Source organism: Limanda limanda, chromosome 17 (assembly GCF_963576545.1).
Source record: "Limanda limanda chromosome 17, fLimLim1.1, whole genome shotgun sequence".
NCBI classification, from domain to species: domain Eukaryota; kingdom Metazoa; phylum Chordata; class Actinopteri; order Pleuronectiformes; family Pleuronectidae; genus Limanda; species Limanda limanda.
This window is the reverse complement of record NC_083652.1, coordinates 13,754,039-13,781,559: the sequence shown is the minus strand read 5'-3', so window position 1 is coordinate 13,781,559 and position 27,521 is coordinate 13,754,039. Positions and strand designations below refer to the sequence as shown.

General features: G+C 43.6%; 4 protein-coding genes and 1 non-coding gene across 6 annotated transcripts; 1 reads left to right on the top strand and 4 right to left on the bottom strand.

Moving 5' to 3' along the window:
- Positions 1–137: 137 nt before the first annotated feature.
- plbd1a (phospholipase B domain containing 1a) lies at positions 138–5,199 on the bottom strand. The gene is made up of 11 exons (XM_061090581.1): positions 5,041–5,199; positions 4,205–4,427; positions 4,032–4,115; positions 3,577–3,718; positions 3,127–3,261; positions 2,353–2,497; positions 1,975–2,175; positions 1,497–1,637; positions 1,230–1,415; positions 963–1,069; positions 138–871 (listed from the first exon to the last, which is right to left on the bottom strand). The coding sequence occupies exons 1-11, from the start codon at positions 5,102–5,104 to the stop codon at positions 695–697; spliced, it is 1,605 nt and encodes a 534-aa protein (XP_060946564.1). The 5' UTR covers positions 5,105–5,199; the 3' UTR covers positions 138–694.
- A 251-nt stretch (positions 5,200–5,450) lies between these two features.
- trnar-ccu (transfer RNA arginine (anticodon CCU)) lies at positions 5,451–5,523 on the bottom strand. Its single transcript has one exon. It is a non-coding gene; the product is annotated as a tRNA-Arg (tRNA).
- A 1,503-nt stretch (positions 5,524–7,026) lies between these two features.
- On the bottom strand, positions 7,027–11,535 carry pick1 (protein interacting with prkca 1). Its single transcript, XM_061090591.1, has 13 exons — positions 11,399–11,535; positions 10,891–10,955; positions 10,319–10,430; positions 10,100–10,228; positions 9,223–9,289; positions 9,013–9,102; positions 8,879–8,932; positions 8,671–8,733; positions 8,388–8,521; positions 8,138–8,230; positions 7,973–8,023; positions 7,701–7,845; positions 7,027–7,328 (listed from the first exon to the last, which is right to left on the bottom strand). The coding sequence occupies exons 2-13, from the start codon at positions 10,929–10,931 to the stop codon at positions 7,063–7,065; spliced, it is 1,245 nt and encodes a 414-aa protein (XP_060946574.1). The 5' UTR covers positions 10,932–10,955; positions 11,399–11,535; the 3' UTR covers positions 7,027–7,062.
- A 1,124-nt stretch (positions 11,536–12,659) lies between these two features.
- LOC133023670 (galectin-1-like) lies at positions 12,660–13,674 on the top strand. The gene is made up of 4 exons (XM_061090743.1): positions 12,660–12,668; positions 12,780–12,859; positions 13,010–13,181; positions 13,325–13,674. The coding sequence occupies exons 1-4, from the start codon at positions 12,660–12,662 to the stop codon at positions 13,472–13,474; spliced, it is 411 nt and encodes a 136-aa protein (XP_060946726.1). The 3' UTR covers positions 13,475–13,674.
- A 198-nt stretch (positions 13,675–13,872) lies between these two features.
- On the bottom strand, positions 13,873–23,432 carry cdc42ep1b (CDC42 effector protein (Rho GTPase binding) 1b). 2 transcript variants are annotated; one of them, XM_061090600.1, is made up of 3 exons: positions 23,343–23,432; positions 17,019–17,540; positions 13,873–15,020 (listed from the first exon to the last, which is right to left on the bottom strand). In XM_061090600.1, exons 2-3 carry the CDS (start codon positions 17,461–17,463, stop codon positions 14,386–14,388), a joined length of 1,080 nt encoding a protein of 359 aa, XP_060946583.1. In that variant the 5' UTR covers positions 17,464–17,540; positions 23,343–23,432; the 3' UTR covers positions 13,873–14,385. The 2 variants fall into 2 exon arrangements, with proteins under 2 accessions (XP_060946583.1, XP_060946582.1); XM_061090599.1 differs by lacking the exon at positions 23,343–23,432 and adding an exon at positions 18,354–18,451.
- Positions 23,433–27,521: the final 4,089 nt, after the last annotated feature.

The following is a 27,521-nucleotide window of genomic DNA, read 5'->3' as shown; positions in this document are numbered from 1 at the left end:
ACAAGACATGTTCACGTTGGTTTCTGTATTTTCATCAGTGATCAATAACGAGAGGGGGGGGGATTGGTCCAGTGATACAATCAGAGCAGGGATGTGACGGTAAAAAGATTTAAGACAGGACGGCACAGTTGCAGCAGTTCAACTTTATTAAACATATAAACAGATGAAATCATAGCATGAAAAAAATGTGCATCATTTCACACAAGATGATACAAAAATACAAACCTGAAATATAGGGTAGAAAATTAGAGGCTCTTAAATCGTTCAGCAGAAAAGATCAACTTCCCTGAGTTTGACTGATCGTCTTTATTCACTCGATAGTGTTTCACACGTGGACGCCCTTAGAAAAAGGAAGACATGACTAATATGCATTGATGCATTTCATAAAACTCACAAAGCGACTCATTGATCAACGCACAAATGGCAGCAGGAACAAAAACAACACTGATTTCTACTGTTTTTCAAATCATTCATCATAACCTGAGAAATCTGATCGAAATGGCAGTTTAACAGATCGAAAGCATTTTATCAGGCGGAGGGAAGTTGTGTATGAATGTATTTATTACAGTGAAAACAAGCGGGTGGGACGTCGATCTGATGTTTTAGCAGCAGCAGCAGATATATGAATCACAAAAGACCTTTAGAAAGCACACACACACACACACACACACACAGAAACTCACACACTCACACCTCACGGTTGAAAGAGCAGAGGCTGCATTCTGACGAAGGTGAAGTTGTAGAACTGCGGCAGACCTTGGTGGCTGATGCTGCTGAACTTGTCCCAAATGAACGGCGGGAGTCCGCCCTGCGTGGTCGGCCCGTTCACCGCCTCCGCCCGGAAGTCCTCGGCCATCTGGAAATCTGTCACCTGGATGGAGAACAACGGGCAAACATGAGAAGCTCTGACCTGACACATGCTACGTGACCGCTGAAAGCAGGACGTGTGGACGGGATCGAACCTTGGTGTCGTAGCAACCTCCTGGTGAAGGCTTCTCCGACCTCAAGTCGTTACGGCAGCAGATGGACTTGCAGGGGTCGCCTTTGGAGTATGGATCCTTCTTGTAGTCTGAAATCAAGCAAACAGACGACAGTGAACACAAAGATGTCCAGGCTGATAAGAAGATCTTTACTGAATTGTATTAAATCAATGCTTTTTTCTGTATTGCATTATTTTACCTAATTTTAGATTAAAAAAAAATCTTCACTTGATTTGGATATTTATTTACCGTTGAACCTCATGATGTGCTTCAGGGAGTCAAGGTCCTTGACGTCGGCCTGGTCCCGGCGGAAGATCTTGGCCCTGGGACAGAGATCGTAGGAGAAGTCGTCTCCATGCGCCTTCCACATTTCACCGTAGCCACTCAGCAGGTAGATCTTCTCGTGGAAAGGCACGTTGTAGGACGGCCAGTAACCTAAATGTTAACAGGGAAAAGAGAAACTCAACAAACTAAATAAATACTGAAGGAGACGGGGAAAAGATGAGCGGTCGTTACCTCTGCGCAGAGCCTGCGTCTGGTCGGAGAACTCCACCAGGCCGGGGATCTGCTCCACCACCGTCAGAGCACCGTCCTCCACACTGTGGCCCAGCTTCACTTTGCTCCTGTCCAACACCATGTACTGGTTGTTGTAGGTTCCTGGAAGAGTGGGGATCCGTTACCAACCTCAAATCCGGACTTGGAAACTAGCTTGAACCTTGAGATTCAGCGGGTCAGATCTCAGTGTTTGCGTTTTGTAGGTTTTGAGTCTCTGTAACTTGATTTTACTTCTGGGGTAAAATAAACGTGACCAAAACGCTGCCAGATCTACACTGGTCATTTTTGGGAAAAGCTTGGTATATAATTATTGTTAAAAAATATGCTAAAGGACCTTTTCTGCTTGCTAAATAAAAAAAATTGTGTTTCAAAGATGTGTTCAGTGTTGACATTCATCTCTCTTGTTACTGTTCTACCAGTTTGTATCAGATCCACTCACCTGAGTTGTACCTGGAGAAGATCTGGGCCCACTCCTCTCCGGTGTGAGCCAGACTGTGAGCCAGCCGGACCCTCTGCCACGCCAGCAGACTGTGTGGGGACACCGAGTCAAACAGGGAGGAGTTGAAGACATTGTTGGTGGTCTGGGTCATCATCAGACCACTGCCCAGGAGATAAAAGTCATCCAGAGACACCAGGAAACCTGCGGGAGGATAATAAGCTTCACAATCCAGTGTGTGTGTGTGTGAATGTGGGCCCACTGTAAAAAACTAAAAAAGACTGAAGATAAAGATCCACCCTTTCCCTTATTTCTGGAGAAATCCTGCTGTTGTTTAAGAAACGAATGGCTGTGTTTTCACTCTTTGAAGAACCTACACACCCGGGTAGCTGCTGAACGACAGTTTCCCAGTGGCCGTGTTGGGATCAGCGACGTGGAAGTCCCAGTGTTTGTAGATGCGCATGGTGGCAGCGTACGTGTACCAGCTGGAGTGGGCGAACAGGAGGTTCTCGAAGCCGGGCAGCATCTGAGGAGGACCAGAGACAAGAGGGGGTGAGATTCTGAGTAGAACAGCAGATTGTGTGTCTTGTGAAATGATTTGGAATTTGAGTCAATGTGACATCGATTAGAGGAAAGTGAAAATATCTGACACAGCACGTCAGCACAACACTCAGGGGTGGAGAGGGGAGAGAAACAGGCTCCTGTTGCACATCTGTAAACTGGATTCCATGGAATTTAAAAAACTCACTAAGTATTAGGCTCCATTACAGGGACGCGTGGATGAAATGATACAAAACCACCATGAATAACAACCATACTGGATTTCAGTGTCAAATGTCGTGTTGTTGGAAACAGACACAGACTGAAACTCTGTGAATTTTGCAAATGTAGAACAAGGAAATGGAACATTACATTAAATTTCATTTGGCTGAAGCTTTTATCCAAAACAACTTACAAGAAGTGCATCATACATGAGGGAACAAACCCAGAAAAGCAATAATCCAGTAAATTAAAAAAAGCCAAACTACAAGTTCGGGAACAACAAAGTAAATCCAGATTAAAATATAAATATAAAACCCTGTGCTTTGTGTTGTTTGTATTTGTTATGTGAGTTGTGTCACAGGCCTTTCACCACAACATGTGTTAACCTCCCACCTTGATGAGCGCAGAGCAATGTCCCATCCCCGGCATTTTAAAGTCTCTGAGTCGGGAGCCGGGGACCAGAGCCGGGATCAGATCCAGCAGGTCTCCCACCGCGTTCAGGAACTGGACGGCGAACAGGGACAGTGGCTGAGGGGAGAAGAGACACCAGATCAACAGCTGTTAGTCTGAAAATGAGAAACAACCAGTACTGACACCTTCAGAGTGAGAGCCACGGAAATAAGACTTTTGCAAAACAACTGATCGAATGAAATGAGAAAGAAAAAATATTCAAAATCACTGAAATCGTGCAGCTGCTTGTCGGCTTTCACGCTTCTCTCTGTTTTATTAAATCTAAAGTGGTTCCTGAAGCCAAACTCCTGTACACCTTATATATTAGAGTCCACAAAAACAAGATTTAATATCTTCTCGCTAAATAATATGAATGTCTCAGGGCCTCCACACCTTCTTCCCTTGTTTCTTGGCCCAGTCTCTGGCTCCGGCTTGGAGTCCGTCCATCTGGGCCACGATGAAGCCTGCGTGTCTCCACAGAGGATCCGAGCTCTTGTTGGACTTCACCTGCTCCCTGACCCACGAGTCCTGCTTCCTACGAGCACAAGAACCACGTTTTATCTTCTCATAATTCACTGAAAAACCTTTTCAAAACACTGAGCTCCCAAAGTGAAATATCTGTATGATGTTTATAAATTGATTTGAATGAGAAGGAGAGAAATATGGATCCTCTGAACCACTCGAAACGTATATGCTCTCCTCTTCTTGCTGAAGTCAAGAGGGAAGCTAAACTCTGAGCTTGGACAGAAACCGCATCTCTCTGAGAAGAGGATATGAAATATGGTGGCAGTTATGTGACCGTGTGACTGTGTCTTCTAAAGAACTGCAGGAAAAGGGAACAGACTAACTCCATGAAACTCTGAACCGGGCCGATGATCTCCGGGTCGTGGATCAGCTGCGGGTACATGTTGATGTAGTTGTCCATCATCTGCCTGTGGAGGGAGAGGACATAAATATGAATTAAATGATTATTGTACTATATTGCTGTTGTGTGAAATGACCACGACAGCACGGGTCCTACTGGGCGGTGAGGAAGCCTTCGAGGTATCCGGCCAGGAAGAAGGTGACCTCGTCCGTCTCGGGGGTTTTTCCGTAGCCGGCCCGGATCTCCAGGACGCTCCAGCCTGTCGTGGACAGGGTGTTGTTCAGGTAACCGTACGCGTCCCCCTCCAGCTCCAGAACCCCCTCCTTCAGCAGGACGCTCTTCTGGAGCGGATCCCAGTACATGGTGGCTGCTGTCATCTCTGAGAGGGAATCACAAAAGTATTAACCAATCATTAAATTTGTACAGCACATCTCAGACAGAGGGAGAATCAATGTGCTTTTATGTAAAACGTGTAGGAACTTGACATGTGATAGAAAGTACACACATCAATAAAATAACCAAACACTCATACAGCACATGAATTAAATACTTTTATTGGTGTAAATGTAAATTTTATGTTGACACGGATTTACTTGTATAAACTAAATAGAGAGTTGATAGGACTCTTGTATCAACAGCACTTTGAAAGGTCACCTCCACACCTCCCTGAATCCAAATTGCCTACGAGATTACTAAAGTTATAATGTGTTGTGCTGATCTGCAGATGCCTCAGTATGAATGAACAACAAGGTTTAGATATAGAGCTTTATTTGTGTCTCATTTGAGCACATGGAAAATACTTTTATTGGTGTAAATGTAAATCCTGTGTTGACACATATTTACTTTATAAACGAAATAGAGACTTGGTAGAGGAGGAGTCTTGTATCAACAGCACACCTCCTTGAATCCAAGCAGGTTTAAACAGGGAGTCCTTACACAACAACCTCACAGGGACTCGACCACAGACCGTTTATTGGACTCGACCTACTTACTGTCTGCAGCAGAGAGGCTCGCCCGGAGCAGGAGGAGGACACACACACTCCAGGCCTGAAGCATGGCTGACACGGTGGAGGCGGCAGGAGGTGGCAGGAGACGGAGGAGTGGAACTGGGAGCTGAAGACACAAAGTGATTCAGGAGTGAAACCACTCGTCTCGTCTTAAGGAGGAGGAGTTAAAGCCTGATGCAGGAGCAGAGGGGCGGGTCCTGATTGGCTGCAGGTCAGAGTAAACGGGAAGAAGACAAACGTCCATGTGACACTGTGGTTATATATGGATACATGTGACAGGGACACTGTGGTTAATTATGGATTTATATGGCTATATATGGTTATATATGACACACTGTGGTTATATAAATCATTTTCAAAAAAATTATAATTTAACACAGCGGAAAAAAATGATTCACCCCAGATGGGACTCGAACCCACAATCCCTGGCTTAGGAGGCCAGTGCCTTATCCATTAGGCCACTGGGGCTCAGTAAGACATTCTGCAGTATAAATCATAGTTAAACCTGCAACCTACATGCGTGCAACACAACACACACACACCTGAGACTGGTCAATAATACTCGTCAACACTTTATCGGCATAGTGGTGAGTAGATGAGTAGATTTTCAATTTTCGGTGAACTCTCCCTTTAATCTTTTTACCCTTGTTTAGTTTGAGATTCTGTGGCTTTGATGTTCTTATTTCATTGTATCTATTTGCTGCTTCTGCTCAGTTTTTATATTCTTGAGTCTGTTTCACTGCTGCTCATCATTCTTCTCTCAAGTTCCCTCATGTTATGAAGAGTGAATACATCTTCTTGAATGACTCATGTTCCTTATGGGAGCAAAAACAAGTTCCTGTGATGTAAATTCAACGTTTTAAGGTTTGATTTAGTGTCCTGGAAATAAAAATAAGTCAATGTAATGTCGTCTGAACTCACGGGGACATCACAAATGTGTGTGTGTTGTTTTATAATACACACATTTCCCATTAACTCTGAATCCACAGTCAAACAGATCAAACATGGAAGTTACAGTTATTTATTTGTGGTACAAAACAAATCTGCTTTAGCCGTTAATGAGCCAACCTGTGCAACAGAAGACATCAACACACAGCAGGTCCCTTTGATGCATTTCTTTTCCAGTTAAAAACAAAAAACATACATTAAACGATCCTTTTAAATCCTTCCCATGATGTGAGGCTGCCCCCCCGGTGATCGCCGCAAACTACACAGCAAATCATGAGAATGCACAAAATCATCGTAATCACAAAAAGACAAAATAAAAGACAGATTACACACGATTGAATAATTATATTTTCTGTAATATAGAATCAATCTTTTCCCTTTAGAACTCTCAAGTATATTTTGAAAAGTATAATAAATAAAGTTGGAATAACAAGAGAAAAAAATACAACACCAGTGATTTTTAAAGCCGTTCTGCTTTCGTATTTACATGTAGTGTTTGTTTCCTACAATCCACCATGTCTGCGCCAGTCACTTATTTCAACACTAGTTTCATTTACCAGTTTCTGATATGGTGAGGAGAAAATAATTTTCTTTGTTGTGACACTGTTCTAACCCTTCTAACTTTCAAGCTGAAAAAATAAAATCAAAATGTTAAAGTATAACAGCTCAGATCCATTTCACATCATTAAACTAAGAGCTACCAAGGCACAACTCATATTGTATCCCACTCCACGGCTTCAGATACAGTTTCCTTCTGTTTGACCTTATTTTGTGAAAGACAGTCATGTTACAAAGCAAAGGAGAAAAGTAGAGAATCAAAATGTGTTCTGGTAAAACGCCACCAGACAAACCTACCACGTGATAACAGCTAGTTTCAGTAGTTTTCACCTTTCCAGAACACGTCTAACCACTCCTGCTGCCGTATTGCACTGCAAAGATCACTGCTGGGGGAAATGTTGGACTTCATCTCCACAAGAACACACACACACACACACACACACACACACACACACACACACACACACACACACACACTCACACTCACAAAGACACACACTCTCATTCGTCATCGACCAGTTTCTCGGCGCCGTTCTCCGTTTGACCGCCTGCGCTGCCGCCGCCTCCTTCCTCTCCGCCTCTTCCGTCATCGTCCTCCTCTTCATCTTCCGTGTAGGTCAGCGACTGGCTGCAGTAGTTGATCATGGTACGGGAGAGGTCCACCTCGATGGGGAACACGTCCGCCTCCTTCAGGACGGCGTAGCACTCGTCGTAGTAATGCGACATGCCGGAGACGAAGCGCTGCAGCTGGAACACGATGTCCTGGACTGTGGAGGAAAGAGGAGAGAATGAAAGACGGTGTTAAAAATGGACTTGTTGAGGAGAAGCAGCAAATTAACAAAAAAGAAATAAACTTTTAAAAATGTTTTGTGATCTGGTGCTGAAATCGTGAGATTGTATCAGTGACATGGCAGCAATAACTTACTAATCATACATTTTAATGATGCATTTGTGCCAATATAACAATACTATACTATGATTATCCTGGCAAAAAATAGGTAAGTATGATATTATGTCCCTAATGACAAATATAAAGTCAAAATCTAAAAGATTCTCATGTGTTGCCTGTTTACTCAACAACCTCTTCACTGCACATATCCTGTTTTAGATCTGTAATACATCCTGACGTGATAACCGACCGTGTTTCTGATCCAGCAGCTCGATCTTCTCCAGGACGTCCTTCCTCATCTTGGCGAAGCGGGCCCGGGCCTCCTGCCGACACCGCAGCACCAGGCGGTACTCGTAATTACCGGTGCTCACGCGATACATGGGTTCTCCGATGGCCTTTAGACACAAGCGCATTATTCACACTGCATTCGAGAACATTAAAAAAACTACATGAGACAGATCATGTGCTCAGTTAGGTTTTGTAGCTTTAACATTTGACTGAATATTTTAAATCTTTACTCACAATACTGCTGTATTCTTCATCGTCCATTTCCTTCACCTTCAGACAGTACGACTGAAAGAGGCAAGATTAATTTAATTATTCTGTTAACTGACAGGGAACTTGTTTAGTAATTTAATGATCTTCTATGTCGTACACTGAACCAGAAGAACAGAGCTGTGTTTTTACCAGATACTCAAACTTCACATCCAGGTACTTGCGGATGGTGAGCTTCGTGTCCGGTATGGCCTTGTGAAGGTACGTGTTCAGGTCATGGAGCATCTGTTCAACGAGACATAATGAAGTCTTCGAGTAACACTTGTAATCTGTTTTGTGCTTGAATTCATAATGTTTGAATCTTTTTCTAGTTCTTCACAGTTCTAAAATCACTTTCATCTTTTAGACACCGGATTAGAGCCCAACTCTAAACTGTACTCACGGGTTTGATGGTCTTTAGCAGCTGAATTCCATATTTCTCAATGTTGCGATGAGCATCAGCAAACTTCACAAACGCCTCGCTGGCCGCCGCCTGCGGCTCTCGAGCGCCGATGACAGAGAACACGTCACCAAACGCTGAAAAGACATGTGATCAAATACCAATCAGACATATTAGACACTAACACTCTGATAATATCTACAAGGAAGATCTGTCTCTTTAGAAAAGATGCATTGAAAAACACATTGTTATTTTTTAATTTCTGATTCTGATCAGTGTAACTCACCTCTGTGAGTCTGAGAAAGCTCAAAAAAAGCTCTGAGCAGCCTCTTTGTGTGCTCCATCAGCCCTGCAGGCCAACAAAGGAACAACATCACACCGATTTCCACAAAGAACAACTGAACTGATTCTGGAAAAACTTATGTTCGAGTTTGTTATCACATCTAATTAGACTAGTAACTGAAGTCTAGTTTTCTAATTAGACAATTCTTTACCTTTGTAGAGCTCTGCCGTTTTCTCCAGCTCTTCCAGTCTTTTGACGAGTCCATCTGCAAAGTAACATTCATTTACATAAGCATTATTTTAATCTATATGAAAAAACTCATAATGATCATGATAATAATCTCACCATTGCAGAGAATAGCTCTGCTGAGTCCCAGAGCATCTGCAGTGCCTGAGCTCATATTCTCTACCAGCCGATGTTTGACCTTTTTCAGAACTGAAACACACAATGTATGTGTTTATGTGCGTTTGTCCAAACACTGCATTAAAATACATGAACTTATAAAACACAGAAAGTCATGGTTAGGGATTCAAAGTGAGTATTTGGAGGAGATACCTATATCCAGAGACTTCCCCTGTTTTGGATCTGCCTGCAGTTTGTTGTAGTGGATCGTTGCTTCTCCCTGAACACAGATGCACATCATCAACAAATGAACCAGACACATTTAAAAGATCATATCTAGAAAAGAAAAAAAACTCTCCCACTTGTTTAATTGTATAATTATACTATAACATGTGGTCAAACTAAACTTGTGCAAACTTTTCCAGCGCCATGACGCTGTGGGTGAAATTCACATGTGGTATCTGCATTGACTGGGGAACAGCAGCACAATCTAATCCTTTAATTCCAACACTGAACTCTCTCTTTAATCCCTCGAGCAGGAAGTCAGGGAATTTTTAAGGCTGTGAACAATGGCTACTAACACAACATAGGCGCTCTGTTGTTGGTGACGTTATGCCAAACGCTGCCGGCTATTGTCATGAGCTCTTTTCGGCCTCGTTGGGCAGTTAAGTCCCTTTTCTCCACAGACCAGTGGCGGGTGTGCACTCATTCAGTAAAGTGTGGGACTGTTCACTGATAAATCTACAACCAGAGTGGGATACAAAAAAATGTGAGTAATGTTTTATTGATTTTTAAGGTTTCTATTAACATGTGCTCAGTATACTATTTCATTCATTCAGACACTCATCACCAGTGGAACAGATTTAGACAGTTTAATTGGTACTTCACTGGTTAAACTGACCTAAATACAAATTTTCTACATTGTCTATATTTATTTACTTATTCTTCACATACTTTAATCAAGTAGTGAAAGGTGTTTATATAGCCGACCAAGTTCTAGTCTGTGTATCCATATAATACACCTGACTGTATCCTAATGGTGCTCAGGACTATTATTAACTATGAACTGTGAACTCCAGAGCTCGAGTACCTGGACAACTTGAATCATCTTGGCCACCTCCACTTTAGTTTTCCCCTTTACTGGTTTCCCGTTCACACCTGTGATTTCATCGCCTGCTGCCAGTGTCCCCTCCAGAGCTGCTGGGGTGTTATCGAAGACCTGGGACACAAACCACATTCATAAAAGGTACCAAAGACCAAGAGTATCTGACTTAACCAAATATTGTTTTTGTTCCGGTTCTGTACCGACCTGGACAATGTAGAGGCAAGGGCAGTACTGCGCCCCTCCACCAATGCTGATGCCAATAAGGTTGTTGGGATCTTTCTTCAGACACACAGTACCAGGTACTGTTGGAATCCCTCTATTCAGGAGAAAAGTTGAAACACTGAGATGTGCAGGATATATGTGACACTGTTCTTGGACAATTCTAACAAGTACAGACTTATAGAATGCAACTCTTAATACCTTGATATACAAACAAGCAACAATTAGGGTCACTAAAGAGAGTAATGGGTAGAAAGTTCATATCAAGGTTTAAATTGGCTCTATTAAGTGCTGTTAGGTTTACTAGTGTCTCAGCATGATGGATAGCTCACTGTATTAACAAGTGCTGTGTCTATTTGTCCTCAGAAATATGTAAATTTATAACTATTATTTAATCTTAATATACAAATTAGTATCTAACCAGATAATGCAAATAATAAGATAATTAAATAAAGAGAGAAATAGCTCATGTATGAACAGATGATTTAAAGACTCATATAGATTTAAAAACAGTGAATTGCTTGACTGGCAGAGATCATTAACAAGTGAACACTCACAGCTTGTCCTCTTCCAGCTCATAGTCCATGTCTGTGAACATCTCAGGGCAGAGTCGCTCCTGTCCCTGTGGGTGAACACAACACACACACTGACGTGATGAGCAACCACTAACACACACAGTGGTTTAAAGTGAGAGGAGATTGATCATCCTGTGGGGAAATGCAGCATCTATGAAATGCAAGAAAAGAAGCAGGTGATTGCCCTTCATCAGGACAGAGGAGGATGAGAATGAGGAAGAGGAGACGCCAGCTGCTGCAGCAGGTGAACTCACAGCTGGTAGCTAGCAGCCTAAGATAACTACCTGTGGTTAGCCTGTAAAATGAGTCTGAATCGGAGTAAACCAAACTCTCTGCGATGACATCACTGGTACAAACTGAGATATTAACATAAATCCACTCATCGGGAGCGAGCTACAGGGAAACAGCCTGCTAACGCCGGCTAATTAGCTGCTAGCTGCTAGGCCAACAGCAGGCTCCACTTGGTTAGAAACGTCAACACACGATTTACCTTCGTCAGAGTTCACACCAGTTTCTCATAAAAACGTCAGATGTTATGAATAAAAAGTAAAAATATATTTTTGTCCCTTTATTCTGGAACTGTGTGAATTTCCGAGGCCATTGACAGCTGCTCTGTTTACTTTATTTTGTCACTTCCGGCAACGAAGCGGAAGTAGTTCCTTGTGATTGGGGTTCTTCTTCTGGAGTTTAATGGCGGTTGGCAAACCACTTATCGGTGCATAGCCGCCACTGTCTGGAAAGGAGTGGAAGTCATGATGGATATTCATTCCTGTGTTTTTTACAAACCTGAATATTTCCTGTTTTCTGCCTCACCCGAGTCCCTCTGTAATAGTCATCTTAGAGTTCATGTTAAACTGTTTCTTTGTGGTGAGTTTTTAAGTGTCTGTTTCTTTTGTTGTGGACAGAGTAAAAATAAATGCTCCACAGTTTCCTGCTGTATACATTTGTCACATCTGCCTGTTCATTACCTTAAAAGGTTCAGTGTGTAAGATTCAGTTGAAAGGGATCTACTGACAGAAATTGAATATAAAATAAAAACTGTGTAATCACCTTAATTGTACTAATTGTTATTTGCTTTACTCTAGAATGGATCCTTTATATTTAAATAGTATATATTTACAACATTGTCTACTGGGGCCACCATTTTTTTTGTTGTTGTAAAGAATACATTGGGTTCTACAAAAGTGCTGCTGCAGCTTCCTTCTTTTTTTAAAAACTGATTCTTCCTAAATTAATGGATGAGGTTAAATACAAATATGAGGAGCTAATTATCAAATTCTTTTAATCTGAATTCCTTTCCGATCAGTACGAGGACACAGACGAGCAGAGTGTCACTAACAGATGCTTTAAAAGGAGAACAAATGTCATAATATCAATAGAAATCATGTCAACATGTTTGATTTTTAATGTTTAAGTAGATGAATGAATACAGTGAAGTCTGTTTCCCTGTGATGCAATCAGCAGTGTCCTCACCACCTGATCCAAACCTTTAGTTTGAAGACTGATTAAAGAGACAGTTGATCTTTTATTCGTAGGATGAGTTCAACAGCAGTGATTAATCAGAGCAGGACGTCTGCATTGAATCGGCTTTTGATTGTGATGATGACGACTGAGACACTTTGTTCCTTCTCATTATAAAAGAAGAGAAACTGAAACACTTTCCTTTTTACTTCTGCTGGCCCTCAAGACTGAACCAAGCTGCTCCTTCTCCACTGTAACTCCAGGACTCGTCACACACACCAGGACCCAACATGAGCTTGGTAAGTTTTTATTTCACTGCCCTGACGCCTGTAAGTTGTGATCTGTTGGCAGATATCAACGTATGATTTTTCATTTTCTAAAATAACTTGTTTTTAAACCCTGAACACCAGCAACTGGAAATGAAGAATGTGAATCTGCAAACTGGCGATCAGCTTAAAATAAAAGGAATAATTCTGCATGATGCTGAAAGGTAATATAACCAAACACCTTTGTTATAATCTTTCAAATAATATGTTAATATATATGCAGATACATTGTGGTTTATTCCCCTCGTTACATGTCTGTGTTGTGTTCCAATCTCAAACATCTGGATTTACCATAATTTCATGTCTGAACTCAGATTCCAGATCGACCTCGGCAGCGATGAAGATAACCTGGCGCTGCACTTCAACCCTCGTTTCCATGACGACAGCGACGGAGCTGTGCTTGTGTGCAACTCCAAGTCGGACGGTTGTTGGGGCGACGAGCAGCGGGACATACACAACCCTCTGCAGAGGGGAGCAGAACTCAAGGTGAGGGACAGGAGGAGGAGATCTGTGTGGAAAGTTCTGTACAATGATTTCCTCTCTTACCTCAAGCTGTATGAGTATCAGTCGTACTTGGTTTTGAAATATCTGCCTCAGACCTAAAATATAAAACATATTTTCTATCTCAGATCGTGTTGAAGTTGACCGGAGACATGTTTGAGGTGGAACTCCCTGATGGGAATGAAGTCCAGTTCCCTAACCGTGTTTCCATGGGCGTCTGTAACTACGTCCGAGTCATCGGGGACATCAAACTGACTTCCTTCAAGATCAGCCAATAGAAACAGCTGCTGTGACTTGTAATAAACTACATAGAATGTTTTTATGGATGTTTGTTTTCTACTTATGGGAATTAAATGCAAAAGTGTACTTAAGTTTGAGTTCTTCCTTCACCAGTGTTTATTTGAAATGCTGTTGTTTACACAGGATTACATATGAGTACAACCTAAAATGATGTTGTCTTCAAATACTTCAAATAAAGTGAAAGCAAAGAAGCCACTGGAATATTGCATTTGTTATTTTGTGATGGTTTGTAAACTATATCTGATTTTATCAAAATTAGAGGAATTATCTCCATAAAAAACTGCTTCATATGTTGGATTATCATTAAATGTGAGACAAAATTGTAAAAGTAAAACAAAAGTTTGATGAACAAAAAGTATATTACAGCTGCAACTGTAAAAAAAGCATTTTATTTCCTATGACGGTTAACTTATTTCCAACGTATGCAGACGTTTACAACATTTATTAATATGAGAATATAGTCCCGATGCTGCGTGATCTTTATTCATGTGAATCATATCATGTTTTATGTCGTGTTAGGTGTTGATCTGCTGGGAAGAAATGAGCAGTCTTTTAAAAACCACTGTTCTTCTGCGTGTTCTTCATTCACTCTGTATAACATAGTTTCTGTTATAAATAATCTAAAAAAGAGAGGAGAACGTCCAGGATCCAGGTCAATAATGGAAACCTTCCTCCTGCAGACACTGACCAGGATCTGGACGCTGATCAGTGATGCATGTGAGAAGAGGAAGATGAGGAGGAAGAGGAGTGATGCTTCTGCAGAGGAAGAACAGAACATCATACAAACCTGTCTGACTTTAAAAGAACCCTCAGATCCCTCGATGTTTCCCACAGTTCTGTTGGACCAAAGTTAAGTTTGAAGTCTGTCTTTCAGTCCGAGTTTCAACATCTACACTTTGATCTCCTCCTCTTCCTCGGTGATGCCGTACGGTGTCTTGCGGCTGGAGGACAGAGCAGGGGAGGGGGTGGTGCTGCTCGTCTTCGTCCCCTTCGAGAAGGACCCCCCGCCGTAGTGACGAGAGAGCACGTCCGCTGCCCTCTGGAACTTTTCTGCCTCCATGACAGGCTCCACTCGCTGTGGGGACCCAGTGGACGCGTCCGGCGTCCTCACAGACCCCCTGTCCTCCTCCTGCTCGTCCCTGTTAGAGCTGCCTGACCGTTTTATGCTGTCCCTCGTCCTGCTGAACGACCTGCTGCTCATGGACGGGTTGGGAGACGTGGCCTCAGGGCTCTGCACAGGCGTCTCTGTTAGAGAGTCCTCATCTTCCTCTTCTGCCTCCTCATCCTCCTCCTCTGCGGCCGGGCTGTGGTTGGACATCTGGAAGTAGTGGGGGTCGTCAATCAAGCTGAACACCTCAGACATGAGAGACGGCCCGAGGTCCACGGTGAACGAGGCCAGCGAGTCCGAGCGAGTCATGGTGACGCTGCTGCCGTCGGTTAGAGATCCTCTCTGCACGTCCCCGTCCTGAAACTGTCTGTCGAGGCGAGAGAGGCGGGGCAGGGTGACGAATCCAGACTGAAGACCTGCAAGAAAAACACACACTGACGTCAATCAAATGAACCAAACTGATAATACAACAAAAAGAAAATAACACAAACACATTCTTACACGGGAACAATGATAAAAAGACTTAAAACCCTATAAGAGTGACACCATTGTTCACTGGACATGTGGGATAATGAGTTGTTGGATTTAAAGTAACTGGACAACTTCATTGTGTTACACAAACAACTTTAACAAAGTTGTAAATAAGGTGGTGGACACTGTAACGCTCACAAAGTTTCTTAATGATATATTATTTGATTTGTTTTAATGTGCATGAACCTGCAAAGTTCCTTTATTGCAGTAAACTTTTTCCACCGAGTGTCTGGTTGTTGTTAGTGTTGATAGAGCAGCTGCAGGACAGAAGATAAATACACAAATACACAATTCTACAACGTTCAGACACAGAAAGAAGCTGATAAAATGATACAGAGCTGATAAGGATGAGGAAGCTTGTAATGCCAGCAATGCACCTGCTTCACCAGAAGATGGCAGTACGTGACACCCTGTAGTGATTCCCTCTGCCAAACTGAAGTAGTGGATTTCTTAATTACTGTCTTTGCAATACTGTAATCTGAATTGTAAACATTTCTCGAAGAATTACACCTTTTCAAAAATCATATTAATATCAGATATATACCCAGTTGACTGGGATACACTCTATTCGTGACCTACATTCCAAGACTGAAATCGGCCCTTGGATGAGCAGACTGTAAAAAGGTGGGCGGGATGACATAATGACATATGTGGCAAAGAGAGAAACCCACTGGCATCCAGCCTCCTCCCTCACTTCACCGACTCGCTCCCTCGGGCTTCGGGCACATTCCTCCTGAGTTGGGTAAAGAATTTGGAGCCTCAGAGGGGGATTTCCAGCCGGGACCCTGGGCTGCTTCATCAGCTCTGATTGGTCCACAGATTATAATGAATGGTGCATTTATGCTGTGCATCCAGGCCGCTGCACACACACACACAACAGGAAATGCCCACTAAGTATCTTTCTCCTTCTCAAACCAGCTGTGTGTGTTTGTGTGTGTGTCGACCTAGTTTTGTACAGGTGTCTCCTAGGTGATCCCAGACGACTCAGAAGAAGCCGTGTGTGTTTGCTGGTCGTCTTGGAGGAATGTGGGAACGATGTTGAAAGGAGGACAACCTCACTCGCTCTATTTATGTGTCCACGGACATTTATAGTCGAGTCTTTTCAGCAGCTCTTACTGCTGTTTGGTCTGCAGGAGAGAGAAGAGTAAGAACAGAGGCCGGGCCGATGCTTCACTGTACCAGGTCGTCTTTGTTTTCCTGATTCCTGCTGACTAACACAAGCACCATGAGGAGGTGAATGGCTGCACATCAGAGTGTTTAGTCTTTGTGTTTGCTTCTTGGTTTACTGGAAGAGAAAGTGTACTGGCTGTAGTCTGCAGCTCTTCAACCACATCAGAAACAAATGCTCCTTTTGATTTAAGGTTACGTCCTGAGCCTGAAACCAATGAGGTTATGTTCTATGTTTGTCTGGGAGGAAGATGTTCAACGTTTTCACTGATTCTCAGAGAATAATTCATGTGTGATTGATGCAGATCCAAATAAAAATCTGGATCTAGTGATTTTAAATGAGGTTTCATAAAGGGACAGTTTGACCTTGTTTGTTTGTTATAAAACTACTAAATCAGTTTCAATGAAAGTTTGTGGACGGGACATGACCCAAAGAATCTATTAAAGTTTCTAAAGACAACGCTGAAATAAATCAGTCCAGGTCGTCTTTAAAAAAGCTTCAAACTGTTTGTTGAGCAGTGATAAAAGTACAGACTCATCTGTTGTCATGGAAATCAGCCAATATCCTGATTTAATTTTGCTCATGTTTCTCATGTTTCCTTTTAACTTGAACTTTAACTGGTGTGTTCACTGCTCTGTTAGGTAAAGATCTGTGCACAAACACACACACACTCTGAGTATTATTTTATAAACCCCTTCTGGAAGTGATATCTCACCATATGTGCAGAGGGAGTCCTCTGTTGAGCTGGGGAACATCATCCTCTTCATGCACCCGTTGGGGGGGTCCATGTTCAGCTGGGGCAGGGAGATGGCGTTCTTGATGATGGGTGAGATGTCCGGCGGGGGGGACAGGTCTCGGGAGCCCCTGCGCGGCGGCCGTGGCACAGAGTTCTTCCGGACGTGCTTGAAGGTGCGTGTGAAGAAACCCGTCGTCTTGGAGCTGCTCGTGGAATCCGGACTTCCAGGCTCCTTGACGCCCCCGTAGTTACTGAGGAAGGAAGTGTCACCGAACACGTCTCCGCCGCGGCCAACGTGCATAGTGTGTCGGAAGTCGGCCATCGGAGGGCTGATCATGTCCACAGAGAGGTCGCTCTTGAACCGGCTCTTCCCCTGCGAGCTGGACACAAGGCCCTTAATCCCTGGCAGTTTTCCCAGACTCATGGTGGCAGAGAAGTTGTGAAATCTCCCTTTAATTCAAATGGGAGCGTACAGGTGCATGTCTGTCAGGTTTGAATCCACTGTGAAACCAGAGAGGGAGAGAAAGAACAAATTTAGATGACAGTGAGGACATGCAAGACAACTATGTGATCGTTTAGTCTGCAGGGAATGTGCGAATAATCCATTCTCCACACGACCGGAGCCAACGATTCATCGGTTAATGCTTCCCTTGGATCTACACTGAGAGACGCCAGCATGGATGGAGAGTCCCAGTCTGCATCTCTTTTCTCTCTCTACTCTGTCTCTGTTCTGCACAGCAACGGCCTTCAGTCAAAATAACAAACAAGATGAATTACAAGGTCACACTCGGTTTCCTCCGGCTGCCACGGCTCATGTGCCCGGAGAGTTTTGGGGCAGAGCAACAGAATCCAGCCGCAAAACAGAGAATACATCGAGACGTAAGACCTGCAGGGATGTGTCCTCCTCAGTCTAAGAGGATCACCTCTGCAGGAAGACGTGTGAAACCAAAGTCTGTTTCATTGACCTAAACCTGGTAAACAAAGCTTTTTAAAGACGGGACGCTCGTTGCAGGTTTATAACTAACTCTGTGATATGAAATGTAATTGCATTATAATCGCCCCTTATTCACAAGAACGTGTTTTCTCTTCTCATTATTGTTTTAGCTTTTTCTTAGATACTCAGTTCTGTGGTTGTCAACGTCACTTCAGCATCCAACAAGTGTGCAGCTGTGGGGATGCAACACCTGCACGTTGAAACATTAATTTAAAAAGAGTTTAAATCAGTGATCATGAGTTTTCTCCTTTAACCTTCAAGAACCTTTAAATGGAAGTAAAACACAAATAAAAGACGAGGGTCAACACAGTGTTTCTTACTGGACGTGGCTCCTCCTGTGTTCACCAGCGTCTGACAGGAGCTTGTTTGTGTCTCATCCGGTGAGTTGTTCTTCCTCAAGGTTCAGGCAGAGAGAGAGAGAGAGAGAGAGGGAGAGAGAGAGAGGGAGGGACGGGAGACAGGGTGGGGGGGCTCCACCACCATGCACCGTCTCGCTCTAAAGAGATTTGTCCATGTGGGCACCACGCTGCCTGTAGACCTCACCAGCTCTGTCCCAAACTTCTTTGTCCTGCGCCCCCCCCCTTTCCCCCCGGTCCCGACACCAGTCAGAGAAAAACAATCTGAGCGAAGGAAAAAAGAAAGAAGAACAACTCCTTCTCAAAAAGGCCAATAAAGAGAAGAGGGGTAATCCAGTAACGGTTTTTTCTGCATCACCCTGGAAGAACGACGAGGCTCCTTCAAGACTGTCCACGCACTGGATTAGCTGATAATCTCCTCTGTCTCCCCCCCCCCACCTTCCCGACTCCCTCACTTGCTCTCTGCCCTCTTCAATCCACTTAGTTCTCCAATGGCGTCCACGGGAAGAGGGGGGCGTCTGTGTTTCTCCTCTTCTCTTTCAGTTCACTTGAGGCCAGCTAAGAGAGAGAGGGAGAGAGATGTGAGTTACACACTGGGCCAGAGTCTGAGGCCGGAGCACCCAGGAAACATTAATGTGGGATTGAGTGATGCTGGGGAGGTTTTCTCCTTCTCTCTCTCTCTCTCTCTCTCTCTCTCTCTCTCTCTCTCTCTCTCTCTCTCTCTCTCTCTCTCTCTCTCTCTCTCTGTTGCCAGAGGAGTCAGCAGCTTCTCAGGGGATCGAACATGTCAAATAAAACTTGACTCCACCGCTTCTTTCTGCATCACACAAACGTTTTGTGCTTTTGACTCTGACAAACTGTGCCTGGCATTTTTTTTACTTTCTGACATTTAACAGACCGAGCATTTGCTTGGTTTATCAAAAATATAAAAATAAAAGAGCAATAATCGAGAATGTAACGCAGCCGAGGCTAATTCCCTATCTCATCATGAAAATAGAGAGTGACCAAGAAAGACCTGCATCTGCTCCAGGATTTGGGCCATATCCCATCCCTCCACAAGATTTCAGGAAAATTGGTTCTTATGATTTAGACATTCAATTTTTCTATTAATCTAATAAAAAGATTGCATGATGTGACGTGTCAGAGACAGTTTTTCCTGTCTGTGTTTCCTGGATACACTTGGACCACCGGCTGCTGAGGAAATTACCCCGGGTCCAAGGGAAAACCAGTAAGCACCGAACATGTGACCTCTCTCAAACCACAGCCAGGTTCTGGATTAATGTCCCTGGCGGCTGGAGACTCTCTCCGAGGCCGCGGCCATCTGGACGTGTGATATAACAACCTGAGCAAGGTGATGTGGTGCCAACCTTTCTGCACGGGCAGCATCCCGGCCTCAGATTACCATCGGTAAATCTACCAACTAATCCCCGTTTTTCAACAGTTCCAGGGCAATTGTCTGTGGGGGGCTGTCACTCACTGCCTAACCTGACGGAGAGGAGCACACGATGAAGGTGTGGGTGTGTGACAGCAGGAGTAATCAACTTAGAGGTGGCGTTGAATATGGAGGAGGGGGGGCTGGACCGTGGCTGTCGCCTGCTGATCCCTCAGCTCGTAACGCGTAGCTTACAGGAAGATTAGGGCCTGTGGGGCACGAGAAGGTGAGAGGCAGATAAACAAGAGCAGGGACACAAATATCCACCGTGTGTGATGATGACAGCCACTGGGTTTATAACCAGATCCTATCAGAACCAAGTTTCATTTCACTTTAGAGACAGTTTCCATCCCTAAATCCCTTAAAAGCATGTTATTATTTCATCTGTCCCGTTTGATGTCACAGCTTCTCGTGGTGTAATTGACATGTTCTCTGCTTTTACAGCTTCCACGCCCACATCAGTCTTTTTACTCTGGTTTCTTCTTTCTTATTGAGCAGTAAATGAGGCTCAACTCGAATCTCTCCGTGCACATTAAGAACTTTGCCTCGTTAGATGCACACAGACACTTTTAGATCTGCTGAGCAAGTTATTTATCTGTAAGTTGGACCTGCAGACGTCCACAAACAGGATTGTTTGCGTGAGCAGGTCGACTGATTGCAGAGACAGACGGGCTGGAGAGTGTAGTGGGAACAGAGAGCAGACCGGACGCCATCTATGGCCATCAAATAAAGGATCTGTGGACCCTGATGGGAAACACATTTTTACCTCCGGTTTTTACGAGTGTTTTTCCCTCCAAACTTCTATTTCTGACTCTTCCCTCAATCAGGCTTTTATATCTCTGTTTTTCCCTCGGTCACAAACACACACAGAGTGAAACACGCTGTTACTCTTCCTGCTGAGAGAAGATTTAGACTCAGTGAAACATCTGGAGCCACGGCACCACAAATTGTAGGATCAGGCTCCGGTGACACTGGTGATGGCGCTCAATCAAAAGTGAGCTGATACATGTGAACATGAGCCACTACACATACGAACACGTAACCAAAACCTTCTCCCAAACTTAACCAGTTCACTCCAAACCCAAACCATAACCTAACCACAAGTCACCCCCTTCTACTGAAGTGAACCAGGACATCAGAGATGATGTTCTGCATCATCAGGACCGAGATCTGGTCCCTGTCAGGTCCACTCTTCCTTACAGGGTCTGTGTTTATGCTAACAAAGGTCCTAGTGAGGACACAAAAACCAGTACACAAGGCCATGCTGCAGTGGCTCAGCTCTGAAGTCGCTTCCTCCATTGGACCAGAAGGCCACAGTCCTTTTTTCAGCGCGGCACTAGCAGAACTGTGGTTGAGGTCGGAACACCCTGACCTTTGTGCCGGCTACAAAACACAACATGCACTCGCACTTTAAAGGATCTGCTGCTGCAACGTGGCAAAGCACGCCGAGGCCTGCCCACTCCATCTGGCACAGATGTGACTGTGATCATTTAGGTCCGAATCCCGGGCCTTTGTGGGTGGAATGTGCATGTTCTCACCTTCCACGGTCCAAAGACAGGTAGATTAATTGGAGACTCTTGATTGACAATGAGTGTGAAAGGTTGTTTGCAAACTGTCCAGGATGTGGAGCCCCTCTCACCCAATCCTCACCCACCCTGGATAGATAACAGATCTTCAGATATCTGATTGTGATGGTGTCTCACGGTATCAGAGCAAACAGATATGAGCTCTGTGACTTGTGAACTACCTTCCACTTAACTCTCACACTTTCCTTAATGTTCAGCAGAGTCAACAGATTAACTCATAGAGGAAACATTCCAGATAAGATTTCACTGCACATTACAACTCTTCAGCTAATTCAATGGCTTCTTATACGACGTGCAAAGATCTGAAAGAAAAGGTTGCAAAACAATAGCAGGAGAAGCAAACACATTAATCTCTGTGGTCAGGTTTAAAACCTCATCCACTGGTTTCACAGATTCCTTTTTTTGTGTTATGGGACTCGGGTCAACAGTGCAAAGGGGAAATGAGGCCGAGCAACAGTGAAGTGCAAACATATCTCAATTCTTTCAAAGCTGAGCTGAACAAAGAGCATAAGGAAACGTAACCTCTCCAAACTTCCACCAAGCAAATAGGGAGGTGCTGTTAATGAAACATAAAAGTGGCTGTTCAAAGGAGAAGCTGCCAGGGGGGGCGGGGGGCACGGCCTCTGTGACCTTTAAAGATCTAATGAACGTTTTCATTATTTTTAATTTGGTTGTATTATCACAGTGATATAGTTGTCACCTCTTTAAAAGAATCATATTTGGAAGCTATTCTTCACAGTGAATTGTATAAAGTCTGTTTGAAATCCAGATGGGACAGACATCCGTCCACTGAAGAGCCACAAAGCTGCTGAAGCCAGCCAGATGTTGGGACGGGTGAAGGACAGTGTCCCTCTGTGACGTCAGCTCCCTGACAAGCGGACAAACCACTGATCTGATCCCTGAAACAGTTGTTCTGTGGTTTCACTGGAGACGCACAGTGACCAATTGATTTTCACCGGCTGCTTCCAAATTGCAGCATTTTGAAAAGCTTCTTCATTCACAACGACGCAGCTGGTTTTCTACTCGTCTCTTCACTTTCACAGAGTTTATCTTGAATAATGAGGCTGTGTTCTAACGTATGAACATATATGAGCAGAGTTTGGCCTCTTCAGAGTTCTGATTGTTTTCAAAAGCTTTCAGATGACATCCTCACGATAAAATGCATCGAATCCTCAAGTCTTTACACTGGTTTCCAGTTAGTTTCAGGCTTGATAATCATTATCTACAGAGGCATGAACACAGTTCTAAAATGTCTGATGTTTATATGTCTTTCAGATCTGCAGGAGCTGCTCAGCTCATTGTGCCCAACGTTAAAACTAAAATGGAATTCAGACACTGTGGTGCCAGTGTTGGAACCAGATCCCAAAATCTGATCCAACCATAAGCTGCTTTAAAAACTTCTCTAGCATTAATTGAATCACTTAATCTTACCATTTAGAGGTTTCCTGTTTTATATAATTTATGGTTTTATACTATTTCTACTGTTTCTATTAATGTTTTTATTATGCATCTGATCTGTACATTTAAGATTCTTCTATTTCTGAAACGCACATTTATTTGCTCTTGTGTATTAATACAATATACAAGTACATTGCATTGACTATAAAAGTTTCTGTAACTTTTCTTTTCTTTATCTACACTATTTAAATGCTCAAGAGAAACGCGAACTAACTTTTAACCGGGTATTTGCAGTAATATGAGAAACACAGATTCATAAACCGCACGGAGACGCACGGTGCGTAAAGTACGCGCGTAAAAAAGTTGAGACTCTCGTTGTCCTTTTACGCAGAACTGTTCTAGAAGATAGAATTAAACTGAGACTGTGCGGTGAGTTAAAGTGAACATGAATATCTGCTGCTGTCGGTTTCACGCACGTTTGACAGTTTTCACATCTCAAGAAACATGCGTCACACAAAGTGATTTACGAACCCTCACCCCAGAGGAAACTCCAGACGAGCTGCTTCTCTCTCTGCTCTCATCCTCTTCGGGCTGAGTCGGACGTTTCCGCTCAGACATGCGGCGGCTCCGAGCTGCTGCTGACAAGTGGAGGGAGATGGAGAGGAAGAGGAGGAGGGGGAGGAGGAGGAGGAGGAACAGGAACAGGAACAGGAGGAGGAGGCTGGACTCGAAAAACGTGAATAGCTAAATAATGATGGATGAAGCTGAAGCCAACAGCAACATCCTGCTGCAAGTTCATCTCTGAGAAGTGAGCAGAGGTCTGGGAAGAAATGGAGAAGGAAGCTGCCTGACAAAAGTCTCCAACTAAAGATCTGTTGTTTCTGCGGGTTGTTCTGGAACCTAGAAGATGGGGCAGCAACTTGGATTGTGTAACATGAGCCTGCACATGTAGTAAATGATGGAATGATGACACAAACACTCACACACACACACAAACACTCACACACAAAAAGAGACATTATCCCTGACCTATGCTCAGCTCTTTAAACATGATCTCTTAAAAGCTCCTGTGGGTCTCATCTACCTTTCTTCTCCCCGGGACCCCTCTTCACTTCGCTCTTCACCTCCCTCTTGACCTCCTCCTGACGAAAATAGACTTGTCACTGCGGCTTTCATTTGGGCATGCAACAATAGTGTGTATGTTTGTGTGTGCGTGTGTGTGTAACACATGTATGTGCACAACAGGACAAGACATTCACATCAGTCATTCCACCTGTCAGAGATTTATGATGACATGGCGTGAGCATCTTCACACACATGTACAAAGTTTATTTATAGACTGTGTTTAAAACTGCCACAGATGATGAAGTACTGAACAGGTTTAAAAGGTAAAAATCTCAGAATATAAATATAAAACCAGCGAAAAAATGTAATAATACTAAATATAAAAGCATACCAAAGTAAGTTTGTTCTCACATGTTTAGAACATCAGACATTTATGTTAGTAAAACAGAAAAAACTTTTCCAAAAATTCTGAATGAACATGTTAAACCTAACTTCAGTTCCCCAATGTGAGTTTTCCAGTTCGTTCCAATGATCCATGTGCATCTGTGGTTTCACTTGATGGAGGAGGAGGTGGAAGAAGAGATTCTCCAGGATGAACACAGGACAGTGATCCTTCGAACCGACGCCTGAAACATCCAACTGAACATCTGTGATGCAGCTTGGACAGAAACAGGAATCTTTTATTGTGAAAGCCAAAATGAATTTCTTGTGCCGCATGTGAAAAGAGTTAATAAGACAAGACAGAGAGAGATAGAGGTGAGATAAAAGAGAAGAGGGAGAGGGGGAGGCGGGGGGGGGGGAGGAGAGGAGGACATGAGAAATGGAGTGATGGGTCTATATGTGACTCTGGGAGGACGAGCAGCTCCTGATGTCGACAGCTGCAAAGTATCAGACGGTCTGTGATGAGCAGAGAATGAGGGGGTGAGGAAAAGAAAACCAGAGGAAGGAGGAAGAGATAAAAAAAAAGGAGAGAGCAATAACAGGAAGTCACACACAGATACAGTGTTAGGAATATTGTTGTTGTTGTTGAGCGTGGTGTGAGAACTGTGTGTTATTCAACTGGATTTCAGTGACCAACAGAACAGAGATAAGAAGAAAACCAAAGGAGCAAAATATGAAGCTGAGAAGAGGAAAGAAAAGCAGGGAAACAGGATGAAAGGTCAGAAAAAAATACTCATAATATCACCATCATCAATGCCTCTCACACCAAAAAGCTTCGTCCCTGAAAAACACATTTTAAAACATCAAGTAGGTATAAGATGAATCCACTTCAAAAACCAGTGGTTCAGGGAAATGGGGCTGAGGAGTTGAAGTTGGAGGAAGATCAATGTGTTGACGCTGAAATGTGCAGGTTTGGGTCCAGAGCAACATGAAAGAAGTCGACCTCTGAGTCTCTGTTTGGATCCTGCTCCTGTTTTACCAGGATGCTGAGTGTTGGCCCGGAGACAATAGAGCTCTGTAATGCCAGAGCTCTGTGCTTTCTAGGCTGCAATAAAGACACACACACACACACTGTAATGTTTATTTTTGACAGTTACTGGACAGCGACTCTTTGCCTTAAGAAGCCTGGTCTGAATTTAAGAGGTTTTTCAGAAAATCACTGACGATCCAGAACAGACGCTGATTTCCCTTCAGCTCTATATTTTTCCATGAATAGTTCCCAGGAAAATACTTCATAAAAAATAGAACTTTCAGCACAGACAAGCAACAAGGAAACATAGCAGAGTTATTTAAGTGTCTCATTCTCTTATTTCATCGTGCTCATTCTGCAGACAGCTGGTTTTCCTGCTTATGTTTGTGTAGTTGGTGCCAGTTAAAACCGGAATCCCTAAAAACCCAGGGAATGTGCAGCAGCAGCAGAAGCAGCAGCAGTGGCAGGGAGGCGTGTGGCCAACGTGACCCTCACCTGAAAACGTGGAGGTCATCTCACTTTAGTGCAAACCTCCACCCGCAGTCCAGGACATGTGCTGAGATGTGAACTTAAATTAACCTAACACACAAACTACTCAGACATGTGGAGCGCTGAGGCCTGAAGTGTTTTGTTTAACATTATACGTGACCCTGTTTCTGTTTTAGGGCGACTTTTAGTGTGCAGTTGGCAATGGACGCATTTTTAAAACTGTTTATGAATCTGGAAGTTGATGTGCTGTGGTTGATTAAATGTCTATGTCTGCAGCTCAAGTGTGTGGTGGAGCTCAGATTTAGACAGCTCTGCTCCACCCTGTAATTCAAACATGGAGTCAGGCCTCGCCGCTCTGGAGGGAGAGTGACAGGAAGGGCCGGGGCCTCAGTTTTCACTGGCACCCAAAGTTGTGTATGTGGGCACATTTTTGCCTGGTAGGTGTGTCCCGATGTGAAAAACACAGAGTCGAAGCAGTTTGACGACTCAATCAACAGTTCACATGTCACGCTTCGACGTTGAGGAGACAGAGGCTTATTGGGCGAAAGCTGACTTGTGTCTGCACTCAAATGCATTTTTGTACTTAAAAAATAAGTATTTGTGGGTTATAGCATGTTTTTGGGGCTTTTCACCTTATTAACAGGTCAGTTCAAGTGTGAAATGTGGAGAAAGAAAGAAAGATAGATGTTTATCCTAAATTGGGAAATTATTAAAAGGGAGGACACGCTGCAAAGGGCCGGGTCAGATCTAAATCTACAGCCAACACAGGAGGACTCAGGCCTCAGCATCATCTCATCTTATCACATCAGTGCCGTATCCAATCTATGTCTCCCTCAGGTGTTTATTGGAGGTAATGGGACCCAGAGGGCACCCACTAAGGATGTGGTCCATAGTCACAGGGACACTGAGTGTTGGTGTTGATTTCTCATTTTTGTTGGTTGTCCCCGGTTTTACCAAGTTTCCCTGTACGAGGGGCGTGCATGCTTGGGAAACTTAAATATCCAAAAGCAGCTCTGGACTAAGAGATAATACACAGAGTAGTGAAAAAGTTTTGTTAAGCTCATACAATAAATAAACTCTCCCACTTCAGTGGCCTCCGCTTTGATTTTTCTGAAACAATTTGTCTCAGTCGTTGTTTTTCCAAGCTTCTTGTTTGCTTCACTGAGGTTTAGGTTCTTCACTCCCGACCGTCATGATGTTATTAAAGTTGATTCAATGTTAAACAGGAAATTGCAGGGTTTTACTCTGGGATAGTTACAAGATCTCATTAAGACTCACTGCCCCACGTGACACAGACACAGAGCTGGGGATGGGACGACACTGTTTAACTTTCAACTTCATTAAAAATATCTGGAGTTTACTTTTAGGACCATCAGTCTGATGAGTAGTGGAAGATGATGTCCTACAAACGAAGAATGAATAACATGTCTCATTTACTGACGTCCCCTCCTCTTTCTCTCTCTGCCTCTGTTTTCCAAAATAACGGTCAGAAAAGACACATTCTTCACGGACACAGAGAGACGATTCTGTGCAGCCGCCAGAGTTGAGTCATAGACGGAGCCATGGGGGGTCAGCTGCCGGGTGGAGGGCCCGGCCTGTTGTGTGCAGGGCAGGAGAGGACTGGAACAAACATAGAAACAAAGCTCACAGACACTGGTGGACATTTATGCAAGCTTTCTGATTTCATAAAGCTTTTCTCCCAGAATGATTTAAGTTTATTTCAGTCCCAACCAGCTCCTGTTGCCCTGAAG